The 16,322-nt window shown below is 45.2% G+C and overlaps 1 protein-coding gene across 2 annotated transcripts in view; it reads left to right on the top strand.

Annotated features, from left to right (window-relative positions):
* Window positions 1-863: 863 nt before the first annotated feature.
* The window catches only part of Tk2 (thymidine kinase 2), a 23,033-nt gene continuing 7,574 nt past the window's right edge, over window positions 864-16,322 (top strand). The window contains exons 1-6 of one of the 2 annotated variants that reach the window (XM_026392640.2): window positions 864-1,048; window positions 1,959-1,990; window positions 6,828-6,902; window positions 10,745-10,798; window positions 13,060-13,149; window positions 15,668-15,741. In XM_026392640.2, coding sequence (XP_026248425.2) covers window positions 925-1,048; window positions 1,959-1,990; window positions 6,828-6,902; window positions 10,745-10,798; window positions 13,060-13,149; window positions 15,668-15,741 — 449 coding nt within the window. In that variant the 5' untranslated portion in view covers window positions 864-924. Of the gene's footprint in view, window positions 1,049-1,300; window positions 1,416-1,958; window positions 1,991-6,827; window positions 6,903-10,744; window positions 10,799-13,059; window positions 13,150-15,667; window positions 15,742-16,322 lie in introns of those variants that run through there. The other variant, XM_026392641.2, reaches the window with a different exon arrangement.

Here is a 16,322-nt window from a genome sequence, read left to right as displayed (position 1 = left end):
GACCTTAATCTTGAAATTTATTTATAGAAAGCAGATAGGCAGGAAGCCCAAGATGGGATGGATGGTGGTTTTCTGGTCACAGATCTAGAGGCTAAGACTGAAAATGACTTCTTTCTCTCCGCACAAGCGTGACTGCCAGGATCCTATACTTGGAGGAGGGAGAAAACTACCTACCCACTGAAACTCTCATATAGTCTAGGGTGGCAACAGTTGTGTTTACTGGGCTTGGGCCGGTCCAATTGTAATACCTTGTCTAGGGTTGCAGATGTAGCTCAGTGGTAAAGTGCTTGCCTAGCATGCATGCAGTTCAATCCCTAGCACCACAAAACAAACAAACACCAAGCAGTCTATCCCAAATCCAGGCTGAATTTTTGTTACCTGACTATAGGTGGGATTTACAGGTTTCTTCCCTATACCCATTTGTCTGTCCAATTGGAATACTGATAGGACCTTCCTGAGGGATCTAGCACATTTATTGTCCTGAATTCCGACTCCCCTGCTCCCTCACTTTTTAGCCTGTGCTGGGGATCAAACCCAGCGTCATTTTGCCCAATTTTCCAATAACGAACTCGGAGAATGGGAGTGACAGTATCTACGTACAGGGTTGTTGGGGAGGACCACCTGACATGAAGGGGAACGTGGCAGGTGTGGATGGCGTAGGCGTCAATAATCTGCAGTAAATTCACAAACCAATCAGTCCCTGGGAATACTGCTCTCCATCCTCCAAGTCAGGCGTGCTGCTAGCTGCGAATCCCTCACCGCGGACCTTTCCCTTTCGCAGAGAGGGTGAAATGCGACCGGGTCTCTTTAAGGCCGCCAGGGCGGGCGGGGGAGGGGGCGCGCGGGGCTGGACGTGCGGCGGGGCCGCGCTCGCTCGGTGTGGCCCAGGAAGGAAGCCGGGGCCGCCGCCTCCGCCAGCTGGCTATGCTGCTGCGACCGCTGCGGGGCTGGGCCGCCCGGGTGCTGCGCAGCGCCGGGTCTGGGGGCGCCGGGACCCCCGCCTCGGGCGTCTGGCCGCGGGGGGCGCAGCGACGCGCCTGGCCTCCGGGTAATTTGTGCCTTTGCTCCACCTCCGTGGCGTCGCGCTGCGGCCCCGGCCGGCCGGACCCCGAACGTCCTCCTCCCAGCCGCGGGACTTCCCCCGGGCCGCGGCGAGGGGCGGGGGCGGTCATTGGCAGCCACCTGGTCGCGCGCCGGCGGCGAGCGGGTGGGGCCGCGGGGTGCGCCCCGGGCTCCCAGATGGACAGCGGGGCTTTAAAGAGCCGGAAGGACGCGGCCCGAGGGGCGGGGGCGGCCTTGAACTTTCGGGCCGGGGCTGGGACCCTCGGCTCGTTGTGTGTGGGGGGGTTCCTTTGGCTTCGGGGAGCTGCGTTAAGCCGGCCCTGGGCGGACGAGGCGCCCGCGGTGGTGTGGAGGTTGGTTTCCCCGCGCCCTCCACTCTCGCGGTGACCCACCCCTTGCGAAATGGTCGCCACCTCTAGGGCCAGCTGTGGTGTCGCTGGCCTTGGGCTGTTGAGAGGCGACTCAGCACCACCTGTGGGGCGGGTGGGTGGAACGAGTCTTCCCCGGGCCCCAAACCCAAGCCCTGCGCCAGCTCTCCCCAAAGGCCCAGTACACGCCGCTCTGTGTTGTCATTTGTCGCACTCTGATCTGTGAAGACCCCAGAAATAAAATGAGTATAAGAACGGAAGGTATGATATACTAAGTGAAAGAACCTGGTCGTACTTGGGGCTCAGATGTGCTGACAGGACCCAGGCAGCCTCTGCCGTGTCGCAAGTAGGTAGGCCAGGTTCCCCGCCTCCACCCACCCAGGGAAGGACCCAAGAATAGAAAATATTTTTAGGTCAGGGAGCAAGCATAAAAATTACTGTTTGTGGTCATTTGGCAAAAGGGTGCACAGAAAAGTGAACTGTTTAAAAAGTAAGTGAATTTAAAAATTGATTTCCTTTCTTTTGTAGATAGAGAAAATGAAAAAGAGAAAAAATCAGTGGTAAGTTCCTCTTTTGTGTGCACTGACCATCATAGGTTAATTCTTATTTATTTTTGAGGAGGGGAGTAGAGTAGTACATAGTAAATAATAGAAATATCACCAGGGAGAAGAGCATCTGTTTCCATCCCTGGGCCTCAGAACCCTTCAGAGGCCACCTCTGTAACCAGTTTCTTGTATGTTCCTCCTTGGGAGTGTACACAGATAGGAGCATATGTGTATTCATATTCTTTTTTTTTTCATTGTTGATAGACCTTTATTTTTTTATATGCATTGCTGAGAATGGAACCCAGTATCTGTCTCACGCCAGACAAGTGTGCTACAGCTGAGCCCCAGCCCCTGTATTCATATTCTTTAGGTAGATTTGGACTGCAGCTTGAGGACTGATTGTAAAAGTATTGAAAAATGGTCAGCCTGTGTGGGGAAGGTTGGTTTCACTGTGGCTTGGGCAGCCCAGATGTGAGAGAAAGATCTGCTGATTGCTTCCTTCAGATTGTCTAGTGCTGAGAATGGTGGGTGGAGAGGGGATCTGACAGAATCCATGAGGGTCCGTAGGTATGGACTCAGTCATTCAGATGACTTGGGGAGGTCCTGGTTCTGGGGTGGGATTAGGGCTGGTGTGTGGCTGAAGGTCAAAGAAGGCTCAAGTTAAACATATCTATAAGGATGTTGGGTTCTTCAGCTGACTGGGGTCAGGAACAATGTTTTAATTACCATCAGTCTGTGGGCTCAGTTTCTTAGGGGAGCTGGAAGTCAGTAGCTTCTGTAGCTGGGGAAGAGGTCTTGGTTGGTGGTGGCATGAGTATGTTGGCCAGGGTCTGCAGAGGCTGGAAAGTGTGGGCAGTCCAGTGGTGTACTCAGGATGATGGAGAGGGCCTGGAAAGGAGTGGCATTGCAGGGAGGGGGCTGCTGATTGACATGCTTGAGATTTATGAAAGTTTAGTGAAATTATAGGAGGGGGTGAGGTATGGCAGTGGCCACCATAGAAAGGGAGGGGAATGCAGAGTTGGGTTGGATGAGAATTCATGTATTATTGTTAATTATTCAGCTATGATCCTCTTCTAGGTGCTTTCAGGTGTCTGATATGTCCCCAGATACATAGTAGCAAGTCCATAGAAAGTGGTATCCTGTAACCATTCAGGTCTTGTGAGGTCCTTTGAGGGAGACACTGCATGAGGACCCTAAGAACCAAACAACTCATGTCATTAGGGAGCCTGAGCTCAGTCTAAAGGGGGCTACGTAGTAAACAGGACAGTGGTGGATCTCGAGCAGCTGAGAGTCTGGGGACTATGAGGAAGCGGGCAGGGGGCTGACGATCGAGCCTTGAGAAACCTTGATGCTTCTTGGTGGAGGAGAAGGAACAGCAGATGTCACTGACAAAAGGAAGAGAACCTGTAGGTTTGGACTTGTGGCCAGTTCCTAGAGAGTGGCTGGGGAGGGCTTGAGGGTATGTAGAGGGACTGGGGATAGATCCTAACATCTACAGCCACTGAAGGATTTTATCCCTGTCTTAATCTGTTTTATGCTACTCTGATAGAATACCACAGACTAGGTACCTTCTAATGAACAGAATTTTGTTTGACTTGTGGTTCTGAAGATGGGGAAGTCCAAGATAGAGGAGCCAACATCTGATAGGGCTTTCTTGCTCCATGTGTGTGTCATCCCATGGTGGAGAGGATGGTGGAGAAGAGAAAGAAATTGGAGAAGGGGGTCCAATTCAGTCTTCCATCAGGAACCCATTCCTGTGATAAATAACCCACTCTTTCAATGATGTCATTAATCCATTCCGGAAGGCAGTCCTCATGACCTAATCAACTCTTAAAGTCTCACCTCTCAATACTGTTGCATTGGGGATCAAGTTTCCAATATATGAAGTTTGAGGGATGCATTCAAATCATAGCATCCATGTGCAACATGATTTGGTTTGCCTCTCAGGGAGAGACAGTGGCGGGCTATGGGTAGAGTGCTGTCTGGGGTGAGGCTGGAGGTAGAGAGGCTGGCAAGGAGGTCACTCCAACAAGAAAGAGCAGAGGCCTTTAGCTAGGGGTAAGTGGGTTGGGCATTGACTGCAGATGAGTGGGAAACAGGGCCCAGGCACATTTCTGATTGATTGGTGTCGCTGGGTAAGGAGAGGTGTTCAGGGTATGGAGGGTGTTGAATGGATAGTACAGCCATCTCATAGCATTATTACAATATCAAACTATTGAGCATTACAATTTTTATAATAGAACAGTTAGAAGGAATTTAACATCCAACAGTAAGATTTAATACATGGTTACTTATCTTATGTGATGGAATATATAAGCCATGAAAAAATCATACTGTTGAAAAAAATAGCTGGATGTGGTGGCGCATGCTTGTAATGCCAGTGACTGGGGAAGTGGAGGCAGGAAGATTGCAAGTTAAAAGCCAACCTGGGCAACATAGCAGGACCCTGATTCAAAATAAAAAGAGCTGGGGTTGCAACTATCCCACTCCTCAGTTTATAATCCAAAAGATTTTAAATCAGCCTACTAAGATGGTGCAGCTACATCAATGTTTATAGCAGCTCAATACACAATAGCTATGGAAATAAGCTAGATGCCCTCCAACAGGTGAATGATAAAGAAATTATGGTATATATACACAATGGAGTATTACTCAGTCATAAAGAAGAATGATTATGACATTTGCAGGTAAATGATGGACCTGGAGACTTATCATGCTAAATGAAATAAGGCAGGTTGAATGTTTTCACTGATATGTAGAAGCTAACCCACAATAAGCGGGGAGAGGAGAAGAATAGATATTTAGATATAGATAATATCTATTATCTAATAGATATTAGACAAAGGGGAGTAAAGGGAAGGGAGGGAGGATAGGAAAAGGAAAGAGTTCAATAAATCCAAAGTAATTTTCCTATGTACTTATATGGATACACCATAGTGAATCACACCATCATGTACATCCATAAGAAAGGGGTTCTAGCTAGAATAAGACATATTCCATGCTTTTATAGTTATGTCAAAATGAATTTTGTCTCATATAACTAAAAAAACCCAATAAAATAAACTGAAAAAAAAAAAAAAAAGAACTGGGGTTGTAGCTTAGTGGCAGAGTGCTGCTAGGCTCAATCTCCAGTACTGGAAAAATAATTCAATAAAGCCTTTTTTTTTTAAAGGACCCAGTTCAATATCACTTAATACTTAAATAATGAAGAGAAGACTTCCCACTTTCACCCCCAGACTCTCTCTCATACACCCCTATTGTTAAGCATATGACTTTCTCTTAATAGTCTGAGAATTTCAGTTTATAATATTTTTTCCTTGTTTTTTCCCCTAGGAACAGTTTACTTTTTTTTTTTCCCATGTAGGTTACACAATGTATTTTCATTCTTATTGGTTTGTGTGTGTGTGTGTGTGTGTGTGTATATTTTTTCCCCTTTTATTATTCTTTTACATAGTACCTTCCTGTTTTTTTTTTTTAACATATGTGGGACCACACATTGCTTATTATGATCTTCTGGAACCAGAGCCACTTGGGCCTCTGTCACTAGCAGTGCATAACTGAGCAGAGCCTTGTCAGAATTCTCGGGCAATAAATTGGAGGGTTCCAACCCAAAGTCTGATTCAGACAGTCTGGATACTACCACATTTTTGACAAGCCCCTCTAGGGCTAGGGTGTAGCTCGGTGGAAGAGCACTTGCCTAGCATTCTTGAGGTCCTAGGCTTGATCCACAGCATTGCAGAAACCAAATGGAAAACAAGCCTGTCAAACAAACAAAAAGCCAAGTCCTTTGATGCTTTAGAAGCAGGTGCCTGAGCAGACTAGTGATGCTCAACCATGCCTGCACTTAAAACCACCTTGGGAACTTTAAAAGTTACTGAGGTCCTGGGCTGGGGATATGGCTCAGTTGGTAGAGTTCTTGCCTCACATGCACAAGGCCCTGGGTTCAAATCCTCAGCACTGCCCCCCTCCCCTTCAAAAAAGTTACTGAAGTCCTAGTCCTGTCCTCAAAGATTATGGTGTGATTGGTCTGGGTTGTGGCTTCCTTGTAGAGCTTTTAAAAGACTTCTGGGTGATTCTAACACATCACCAGGGCTGAAAACCACTGCTTCCAACTCCTTCTCCATCTATTGCTTAATCCTTAATAGATCCCAGAAGGCTGTTTGTGGCCCCTCCCACTCTTGCCATGACACCCCCTCCCCAGGTGAAGTTAGTATGAGCAGGGAGTAGGTTCAAGCTGTTCCTTCTTCCTTTTTATAAGCCTCATTTTTTTCTTCTGTGAAAAATGTTAGGACATGTTTTTCAGGTTCTGGTCAGGTTAAATGTGATAATGGCTTGACCTATGACAAACATCCTTGTTTTTTTTTCTTCTCCCCTTTCCTAATACTTTATAGTCAGTAACTGTTTTTTTTTTTTTTCTCTACAAAGCAGTGAATTAAGATTCTAGATAACATAACATGTATTACTCTACCTTAAAACCACTGATTAAAAAAAAAAAAAAAACAACCACTGATTAGACTCTGGTTGAGGAGGCAGGATGCTTACACGTAATATCGAACAGTCCTGGGTGAGGGCAGATTTGACTGGGTAGACAAGCTGTGTGTGACTTGCTGGAAAGGAGGGTCTGGTCTGGAGGGACCACTTGAGCCTGCCATTGGAGATAAAGGTGTGACATTTGTTTGTTAGTGCTAACGGTGGGACACTAGGGGTTTCTTGAGGAGGGATTTTGGTTTACCTGTCGAAATCCCGGACTGAACCAATAATGCTCTTCACCTAAGATCTCCCCTAGAAATTATCCCCTAATGTTCTTTTAGGCACTCAGTTTCCATCTCTAATGCACCTTGTCCTTTGCCAGGTCTGTGTGGAGGGCAATATTGCAAGTGGGAAGACCACATGCCTGGAGTTCTTCTCCAACACGACAGACATCGAGGTGAGGCATCCACACGGGGTTCTAAGGAGCTTGAAAAGCCTTGATGGGATGTTTTATAGGGGGCATGGCCCACCCTGTCTGTGGAAACATAATGCAAGTCACAAGTGCAAGCCATGTACTTAATTTGACATTTCTAATAGCCTCATTTAAAAAAGTCTGGCGGGGGGTGGGGGGCAGCTGAGGATTTAGTTCCGTGTAGAGTGCTTGCCTAATATGTGCATGACCCTGGGTTTAATTCCCAGCACTGCAGAAATGAACAAACCAACCAAACCAACAAACAAAAAGAGAACATTTAAAGAAAAAATATTACAAATATTATCATGTCAATGTGTAATCAGTATAAAATCATCAGTGAGCTATTTTGCCTTCTATTATCATACTAAATCCTTGGAATCTAGTATGCATTTTACACCTAGTAGCATCTTTCTCTCTCTCTCTTTAAATTTTTAGTTATAGATGGACACAATATTTTTATTTATTTATTTATTTATTTTATGTGGTGCTGAGGATTGAACCTGGTGCCTCACAGTTTCGCAGCAAGCACTCTACTACTGAGCCACAACCCCCGGCCCCACTAGTAGCATCTCTTAGTTTGGACTACACATAATTCCCAACTTACAATGGTTCAACTTAAAATTTTTGACTTTACAGTGGTGTAAAAGCAGTATGCATTCAGTAGAAACTGTATATGATGTTCATAGTATGTAGTTGGTAGATTAGTTGTAAATGCATTTTCAACTTGGGATAGTTCCAAGTTGAGGTAGGTTTATTGGGGCATAACTCCATTGTAAATTGAGGAGCATCTGAAGTCAGATTTCAAAGTTGTAATAGACTCACCTGGCTCATGGCCGATGTTTTGGACAGTGCGGGTAGATATAGACCTCCCACCATGTGTTAAGGAAAAGAGTGTATATGTGAAAGAAGAAAAGTCAGGCTATTGAGTAGGGTTAGAATATTACAGTGTGAGATGTGGGATATCAGGGTCCAAGCAGGGGAGGATTGGTATGTATAACCAGGTAATATAATTTCTAGTTCATTGAAAGCCCAGTGTCTAAAATTAACTTCATAGATGTTTAAGAATCATCTCTACACAAAGAACCTAGTCCTTCCTCCTCATTCTAGATTTTAGTGCTATAATCATTTCTGTTTATGGCCCCTTTTTGTTATAGATTAAGTGTCTGTTATCTGAAATGCTTGTGATCAAAAGTGTTTCAGATTTGGGATTTTTTTTTCAGATTTGGAATATTTGCATATGTATAATGAAGTATTTTGGGCACAAGACCCAAGTGTTAACACGAAATTCATTTTCATCTTATATACACTTTATACACATGGAAGGTAGTTTTCTGCAATATCTTTAGTGTGTCTGCATTCTGTGATCTGTCGCATGAGGTCAAGTGTGGACTCTCCCACTCATGACATCATGTTGTTGCATAGAGAATTTTGGATTTTGGAGCATTTTGGACGTTAGATTTTCAGAATAGGGATGCTCAAACTGTACCCCAGATCTTACAATTTTCATGCCATTGTAATACTTTTCTCTCCTTCCTTCCTTTTCCTGTTTTTACTTCTATTAAAAATTTGTGTGGTTTGATAAATAGACATCATATAGCCCTGGTCTTGCTTGTGCTTATGTGCTGCTGCTATAGCAGGTCCAAGACTGCTGTCATTAGGCTTGCTTGCAAGGTTGACCCTTGGCTAGCATATAGGAATGTAGGTCTTGGGAGGATTTCTACCATTCTTAACTGATGGGAGTGGCTGTCTGTGCCTAAACTCTGCAAGCAATATTTTTTATGTTGAACGTCTGTTTTCTTCTTGGAGACTTGGGAATTTGGTATGTACCAAATTGTGTCAGGCTGTGGTTGCCTGTGTGATTGAGCATCACTGAAAGCCCTGAAGTCCTAGGTTCAGGTCAGCTTCCCTGGTAGACAACATTTTTTAATGAGCTATGATAGCTCATTGCTGGGGGAATGAAGTGAGTCCTATGTGACTACACTGGGTGAAGACACTTGTAACCTTGTGCCTCATTTCTCCCCTGGTACCTTTTCCCTATGCTGATTTTGCTCTGTATCTTTTCATGGTAATAAATCTTAGCTGTGGGTTTTGTATGCTTTGTCTCCTGGATTATCAAACCTGGGAGAAAAGAGGTTCTTGGGAACTCCCCACACCTACCTGGGCTATAACTTTCCATGGCACTTTAGAAACACTTGTATTCTCATTGAACACCTTGGAACCAGTCAACAACAATGACAGCTAATATTTATCTGATGAATATACTACTGTATGCCAGGCACACATTAAATTGTTCATCATATTATCTAATTGATCAAATCTTTACCTGAGTAGTTCTGTAGTTGTAAATGATATTACTAATTGGCGTATGAATTTACATGGTGTGATGGCTAGTTTTAGCTGTCAGCTTGACTGGATTAAACAATATAGTAGTCCCCCCATCCTTTATATGTGGTTTTAGTTACCTGGGGTCAACCACAGTCTGAAAATATTAAATGGAAAATTCCAAAAATGAACAATTCGTAAGATTTAAGTTGCATGTTGTAGTGAGAAGTACTCACTGAAATCTAATGCCATTCTACTCCATCCCAATCAGCATGTGAATCATCCTTTTGCTCAGTGTATCTACATTGTATACACTACCTTCCTGTTAACTTAGTAGCCATCTCAGTTATCATATAAGCTGTAGTTGTATCACACTACTTGTGTTTAATTTACCCTTATTTTACTTAATGATGATTCCAAGGTGCAAGAGTAATGATGCTGGCAATTTTATTATAGTATATTCTTATTGTTCTATTTTAATATTAGTTACTGTGCTTAATTTGTAAATTAAACTTTACTATAGGTATGTGTGCATAGGAAAAAAAGTAGTATGTGTAGGGTTTGGTACTATCTGCAGTTTCCGGCATCCACTGGGGGTCTTGGAACATATCCTTCATGAATCAGTGGTGGTGGGGGGATACTGGAGACAACTGTACCTAGAGAACTGATAGATCATTATGTGTGTCTAGGAGGGTAATTCCAGAGGAAATTGGTGTGTGAGTTGGTGGACTGAGTGGGGAAGATCTACCCTCAATGTGGACAGCAGCATGCCATTGGCTATCCAGAGACCTGGATAGAACAAAAAAGAGAAAAGAATTTTCCCTCTCCTAGAGCTAGGACACTCCTCCTCCTAATCTTGGACATCAGAGCTCCAGGTTCTCCAGCCTTGGGACTTCAAGACTTAGACCAGAGGCCCCTGGGTTTGGGACCTTCAGCCTCAAAATGTGAATTACACCATTGGCTTCTCTGGTTCTGGGCTTCAGACCTAGACCGAGCCACCTACCAGCATCCCTGGGTCTCCAGCTTGGAGACGACGGGTAGTGTGACAGAGTTCTCAGCCTCCATGACCACATGAGCCAGTTTCCCTAATTAATTTCTCTCATGTTTCAATTTTATATTTATCCTATTGGTTCTGTCTCTCTAGAGAACCTTGACTAATATACATGACTAGTATGTGGACGGTCAGGTCCCAGCTCAAGCTCTCTGGCTCCAGGACCATAACCTTGTTTGTTTCTTCTGTGGCATGAAGAGCTTGGTTGACGTTAGGAGGACCACTCACCCTTCAGATATCAGCTGATCTTTGGTTGTTCTCAGATCCTGTCTGGAAGTTACAGGGGGAGGCATCTAGATGGAGTTGTGGCCTGAGAGAAGGTTGCTTAGCTGTTTCGTCTTCCCCCAGCCACCCAGATCCTGATAGTGCTGACTCTACTTTCACACTTACATGCTCTCACAAAGCTCAGAACTAGGGAACAGCAGCTCTGATGTGGTCTTTTCTTTCTTTCCAGGTGTTAATGGAGCCCGTGTCCAAGTGGAGAAATGTCCGTGGCCATAATCCCCTGGTAAGTGGCTTATTTCTCGTACAAACTGCCAGCTTCTCCTTAAGTGCCTGGGAGTGGTGATGCTGACACTTGAGCCTGTTACAGCTGTTAGCCGAGTTGGAGGAGAACAGGAGGAACAAGCAGAAAATGGTGTATGTTGGTTTTCTAAGTTTGCATGTTGGTTTTCTAAGTTTAAAGATCTCTGAGGCCTGGGTGGCTGTGCACAGAGCCCAGGAACCTCCTATCTGAAGTGGCTGTTAGAAGCCAAGTCTCTTTGGATCTACCCCTCCCCACCCCACTTCCAGGACCTGCTTCTAAGTGACCAGGTTCCTTGGTGGACCCCGATTTGAGTTTGTGTTTGGCAACATCTGGTAATGGTATGCTCTGGCTCACCCTGAAGCCACCTGTCTGCTCTCCCAGATGGACCTAGAAAGCAGGGTCTGTGGTGTGCATGTTCCCCTTCCTCCTTCCCCATTCAGAAGGTTGTGCTCTGCCTGCTTGTAAGAGATAGCTAGAATTTGGGTCCTACCTGAGAGGGCTTGAGAAGGGGATGTTGGTTCTGGGCTTCCACTTCATGACAGGAACAATGAGTTTAATTTTTTAGCCGAGAAAACGGAAGCTGAAATAGATTGTCCAAGGTCACACGGTGGCATATTGACTATGTAGGTTTGAACCTTAGCCTTGGAAGCCTGTTCTTCCCCTTCATTTTTAGCAGTGCAGGACATTTCCTTGTCTGGTTCATTAGACTCTGGGTTCTACTGCAGGCAGGGCCAGTGTCTGTTTTGTCACTGTTATTTATTAGAACATAGTTACACTGCCTAGCCCTTAATAGGTGCGTGATCATTCATTCATACAGCCAATATTTATTGCATCCCCTCACTTCAAAGCCCCTGTTCTCCTGGTCCAATATTCCAGAGTGGGGAGGTAGGAGACAGTCAAATACAGAATGTAGTGGGTGGTGATAGGAGCCATGAAGAGAACTAAAGAGGTGAAAGGATGTTATTTAAATAAGGCAAAAGCTGTCAGAGTCTTTGAATAAAGAATCCCACAAAGATGGAAAAGAATTTCACCAGTGTGCATGTGGGAGAAGCTGGAATGCCAGTCATCTTTGGGTGTAACAAAGAACCTTCAGAAACATTCATATTCTCTAGAAGTCAGGGAGGACCAGTGCTTGATTATAAAGTACGATAGCTTGAGTTGTAGATTACAGGGGATACATCACAGGGTAGAATCATAGTCTCAGGGCAGAGTGTCCTTGGTACAAATAGCATTTTCAGTGAGAGTATTATAATAAGAAATAACAACAGGATTATATAGTTATACACAAGTTTCCATTCTGGACAGAAGAGCAAGATCAGTGCTGTGAGAAGTGTTGGTTCATCACTCTGATTGGCTCTCTGTTGCAGAAAGGTGTCTGTTGCAGAAAGGTGTCTGTTGCTGCAGTTGTCTGGCTCCTGACCTTTCTGAGATTTTCTTTCATCTGCAGTTAGGAGGGTCTGCAGTTTTCTGCTCAAAGTACTGGAGTGTCATGAGTTTGCATCACAAAAGTTTTAAAAATAAATAAATGAGTAGAATAAGATTATTAGTGAGCAGACTATGAAGTGTGACGTGTCTTGTGTCTGCAGGCAACTGAGGGATTTGGGGTGGGTGAACTTCTCTGTTAGACGGCAAAGCCAGGGAAACACATTTCTGATAAGGTTGACATTTGAGCAGAGACCTAAACATAAGGGAAGGGGTAGTCACCTGGAGGAAGAGTGTTCCAAAGGAAGAATGGCAGGTGCAAAAAAGTCCCTGAGATGGTCATGTTTGCAGAACACTAAGGAAGTTCATGCAGTGGAAGCTGACTGGCTAGAGGAAAAATGGTAGGAGCTGAAAGAGGATAGCAGTGATTCTCTAGGCCCCCAGGAGCCATGATGAGAGTTTGGATTTCATTCTGAATGCAACATGAAGTCCTTGGAAGATTCTTGAGTAGGGAGGTGTTGAGAACAGGCTCATTTTGGCTGTTGGATGGAGAACAGACCACAGGGGAATCAAAGAACATATATTGAGTGACTGAATGCATGTTCCCTAGGGAACATCCCAGCCCAGCTATTACTGAGCTGTTCTGTAATTGCTTTAGTGTCTTTGTCCACCCTATTCTCCAGACTCTGTGACCATAACTGGATTCCCTTTTGGCCCCTGTCTGGCCCCATGTAGATTTTTGAGATGACTTTCAGTGACTGATAGACCAGGGTCCTATAGATGCCACTTTGATATACTGTGTTGCATTCTGCTTTTTGCAGGGTCTGATGTACCAAGATGCCTGTCGATGGGGTCTCACACTGCAGACATACGTGCAGCTTACCATGTTGGACCGGCACACTTGTCCTCAGGTATGTTTCACATACTCAGTTCCAACCTTGTCAAACAAAATTTTCTTCAAATTAGAGGTATGTGATTGCCAGAAAGGGAACCTCACAAGGAAGCCCAGCTGGATCTTCTGTGCTGCATAGCTTTCTCTGCCTGGGGCAAGGTTTTCTGTCCCTGTAGCTTTCTGAGGACCAACCATCAGGATCCTCCACCCACCAACTTGTGACCTCAGGATGGCTGCCCCTGTGCCATCCTGAGGTCACATTTTCCATGATCTGGACCTGACCCACTACTGGACTCAACAGCATTTAATTCACTTCTCAAAGTGTGGTTCCTGGACCGGCAGCAGCACCATCACCTGGGAACTTGTTAGAAATGCACATTTTTCTGGTCCCATCCCAGATCTGCTGAATCAGAAATTCTGAGGATGACACCCAGAAATCTGTATTTTATCAAACCACCCATATGTTTGGAATGCATGCTTTAAGTTGCACTGATCTAACCTTCGTAGGGTCTGGCTTTTAGTTTAGATTCTTGAGGGAAAGGATCTGATTATTTTAGCATGGGTCAAATGGTCTTTAGTCAGGTGTTGGGGCAAGAGCACAGAACAAGTAGGTTGCTTAAGGCCCTCTGTCAGCAGGGAACTGACTAGGGATAGATTCTCTTAGAAAAAGGGTGGATTGGGAGATCCTGATTAACACCTGTGGGTCAAAGCTATCAGCACAACCTGAGATATCAGTGTTAGAGGCTCTCCATGAAGGGGACAAGATATCCCCAGAGCCAGTTATGTTAGTACAGTGACTGGGCCGGGCAGTTTGATCCAGGTCAGGGTACTGTCAGGTATAGTTATCATTCTTCTATTGACAGAGATCTGCACCTTCTATTTTTTTTTTTTGGTGTGTGTGGTACTAGGGATTGAACTCAGGGTCTTGTACATACTAGGTAAGCTTTGTATTACTGAGCTATGTCCATGACTCTTTTTGTTTTATTTTAAGACAGCATCTCACTAATAAGGCCCAGGCTGACCTTGAAGTTTGGTGGGATTACAGGCATGCACCACCATGTCTAACTAATCTGTTTCTTAAAATTGGAAGATGTAAGCAGAACCTTTTTGACATCTATGAGCTTCTTCCCAGTTATCAGATCAGAGGAAATGTAGTCAGTGCTTTTCCCCTTGGCTTATCCCACTTTTCCCAAGTAGGCACTCAATTGCAAACTCAAATTGTATATAATAATATAAGAATGTAATGAGACACAGGTGGCAATCTGCTAAATCTATCCAGAGATAGAAAAAACTGGACAGACTAGGGAGAATGAGCAGAAGGAGAGAGGTGACTAAATGGGGAGCCAGGAAAAGATGGGCAGCAGTGCTGCAAGTTCAGAGAGGATGGAGAGAAAGATAGACAAGCAGGGAGAAGGCATAGGTGATTCCCTAGTTACAGCTTTGAATGTGTCTTTGATTTGCTGGCCAAGGGCCCATGGGTGTCATGGGCCATGATAAGTGAAAGCAGCGTTTGTCCACTTGGCATCAAAGGTAAGGGCCTCTCCTGCTTCCTGAAGGGACAGTGTGGACAAAGGGAAAGGTTGTGCGTTGAGTACTCTGTGATATCTGGTCATTCCCTTCCCTGCCAGGCACAGCCCTTCCCGGTTTCCACTGAATTCTGCTCCAGAATTCTGCCCCCATCCAGCCCTCTGGGGGCTCTACTCATTCACACAGGTCCTCTGCTTAACCAAATCCACCTTATTTAGGTCCTTAGTCATTATATTGTGCCTCAAGAGATGGCATGTGGCAGTTTTTCCAGTACCTCCCCACCTTCAAATTGAGTCTCCTATCAAAAGAGGCTGCTGCTTTCAGTTCACAATAGCTAAGCCATGGAACCAACTTAGGTGCCCTTCAGCAGATGAATGGATAAAGAAAATGTGATAAATATACACAATGAATATTACTCAGTCACAAAGAAAAATGAAATTATGGCACTTGTCGGTAAATGGATGGAACTGGAGAATATCATGCTAAGTGAGATAAGACAATCCCCCATATCCAAAGGCTGAATGTTCTCTCTGATATGCGGATACTAACCCACAACAGGTGATGGTGGGGGGCGAGGGGAGGTTCATTGGATCAGACCAGGTGGAGTCGGGGGAAGATATGGGGGATGGGAATGGAGAGGACAATAGAATGAATTGGACATAACTTTCCCATGTTCATATATGAATACCCGACATATATGAATACACATCATGTACAGTCACAAATGGGAAGTTATACTCTATGTATATATGATATGTCAAATACATTCTACTCTCATGTATGACTAAAAAGAACAACAAAAACAACAAAAGAGGCTGCTGCTGTTGAGCCCTCAGTCCCCCTTGCCAGGCTGTCCTGGCAGCTTGGGGTGGGATGTGTATGGGCGGACCTCTTGATTTTATGTTCAGCAAAGTTGGGGGATGTGACCGGGGCTGGGTACAAGTTTTTCAAGGTCTTCTGACCCCCTCCTCTTTGCCTGAGTTAGCAAGTCACCTTTTTTTCCCCTTTAGATGATGCCTGTACGACTGATGGAGCGGTCACTTCACAGTGCAAGATACATTTTTGTGGAAAACCTCTATCGAAGGTACCATAGTCTGCATTATTGATACTTTGTTATACCATTGATTTTTTTGAAAGGAGATTGTAACTTGTTCATTTAGTTGACAGATGTGGAGCGCCGGCTGGGTGGTGCCAGTTATGTTGCCACAGTAATGCTGTTAGCAAATGACCCCATCCCTCTGTGGCCACAGCTACCTGCCTTTGTTACCAGGCCAGCGAGGGTGGTCTTCTGGGTGGCCGTCTTACCTTGATAGGGCTCAGTTGGACATCTGGGGATTGGCTGGCCTGGGAGGGTCCCTGGGGCACTTGTCTCTTGTGCTCATCATCCTCCCTTTGGGATCATGCTCTGAGGAATAGGCTCAGCAGCAGCCAGCAGCCCTGTGGTCTACAGGGAGTCTGCTGTCTCTGTGCCTCTGCCCTTTCCCCCAGGGGTGCTGCCCCGTGGCTTCCTTGGGGCCTCTCTGTACCTTGGGGGTCATGAGAGCGCAAGCCAGTCCTGAGAGCCGTCTTCAGGACCCAGGGCTCACTGTGCAGGATTTCCTGTTTGCTGCACCTGGCCTGTGGTTTCGTCATTTCACATTTGTTGCCTCAGGTTTCGGTGGTTGG

This window comes from Urocitellus parryii, chromosome 15 (genome assembly GCF_045843805.1).
Source record: "Urocitellus parryii isolate mUroPar1 chromosome 15, mUroPar1.hap1, whole genome shotgun sequence".
Classification (NCBI taxonomy): Eukaryota; Metazoa; Chordata; class Mammalia; order Rodentia; family Sciuridae; genus Urocitellus; species Urocitellus parryii.
Note: the sequence above shows the minus strand (reverse complement) of the source record. Positions and strands in the feature narration are given on the sequence as shown.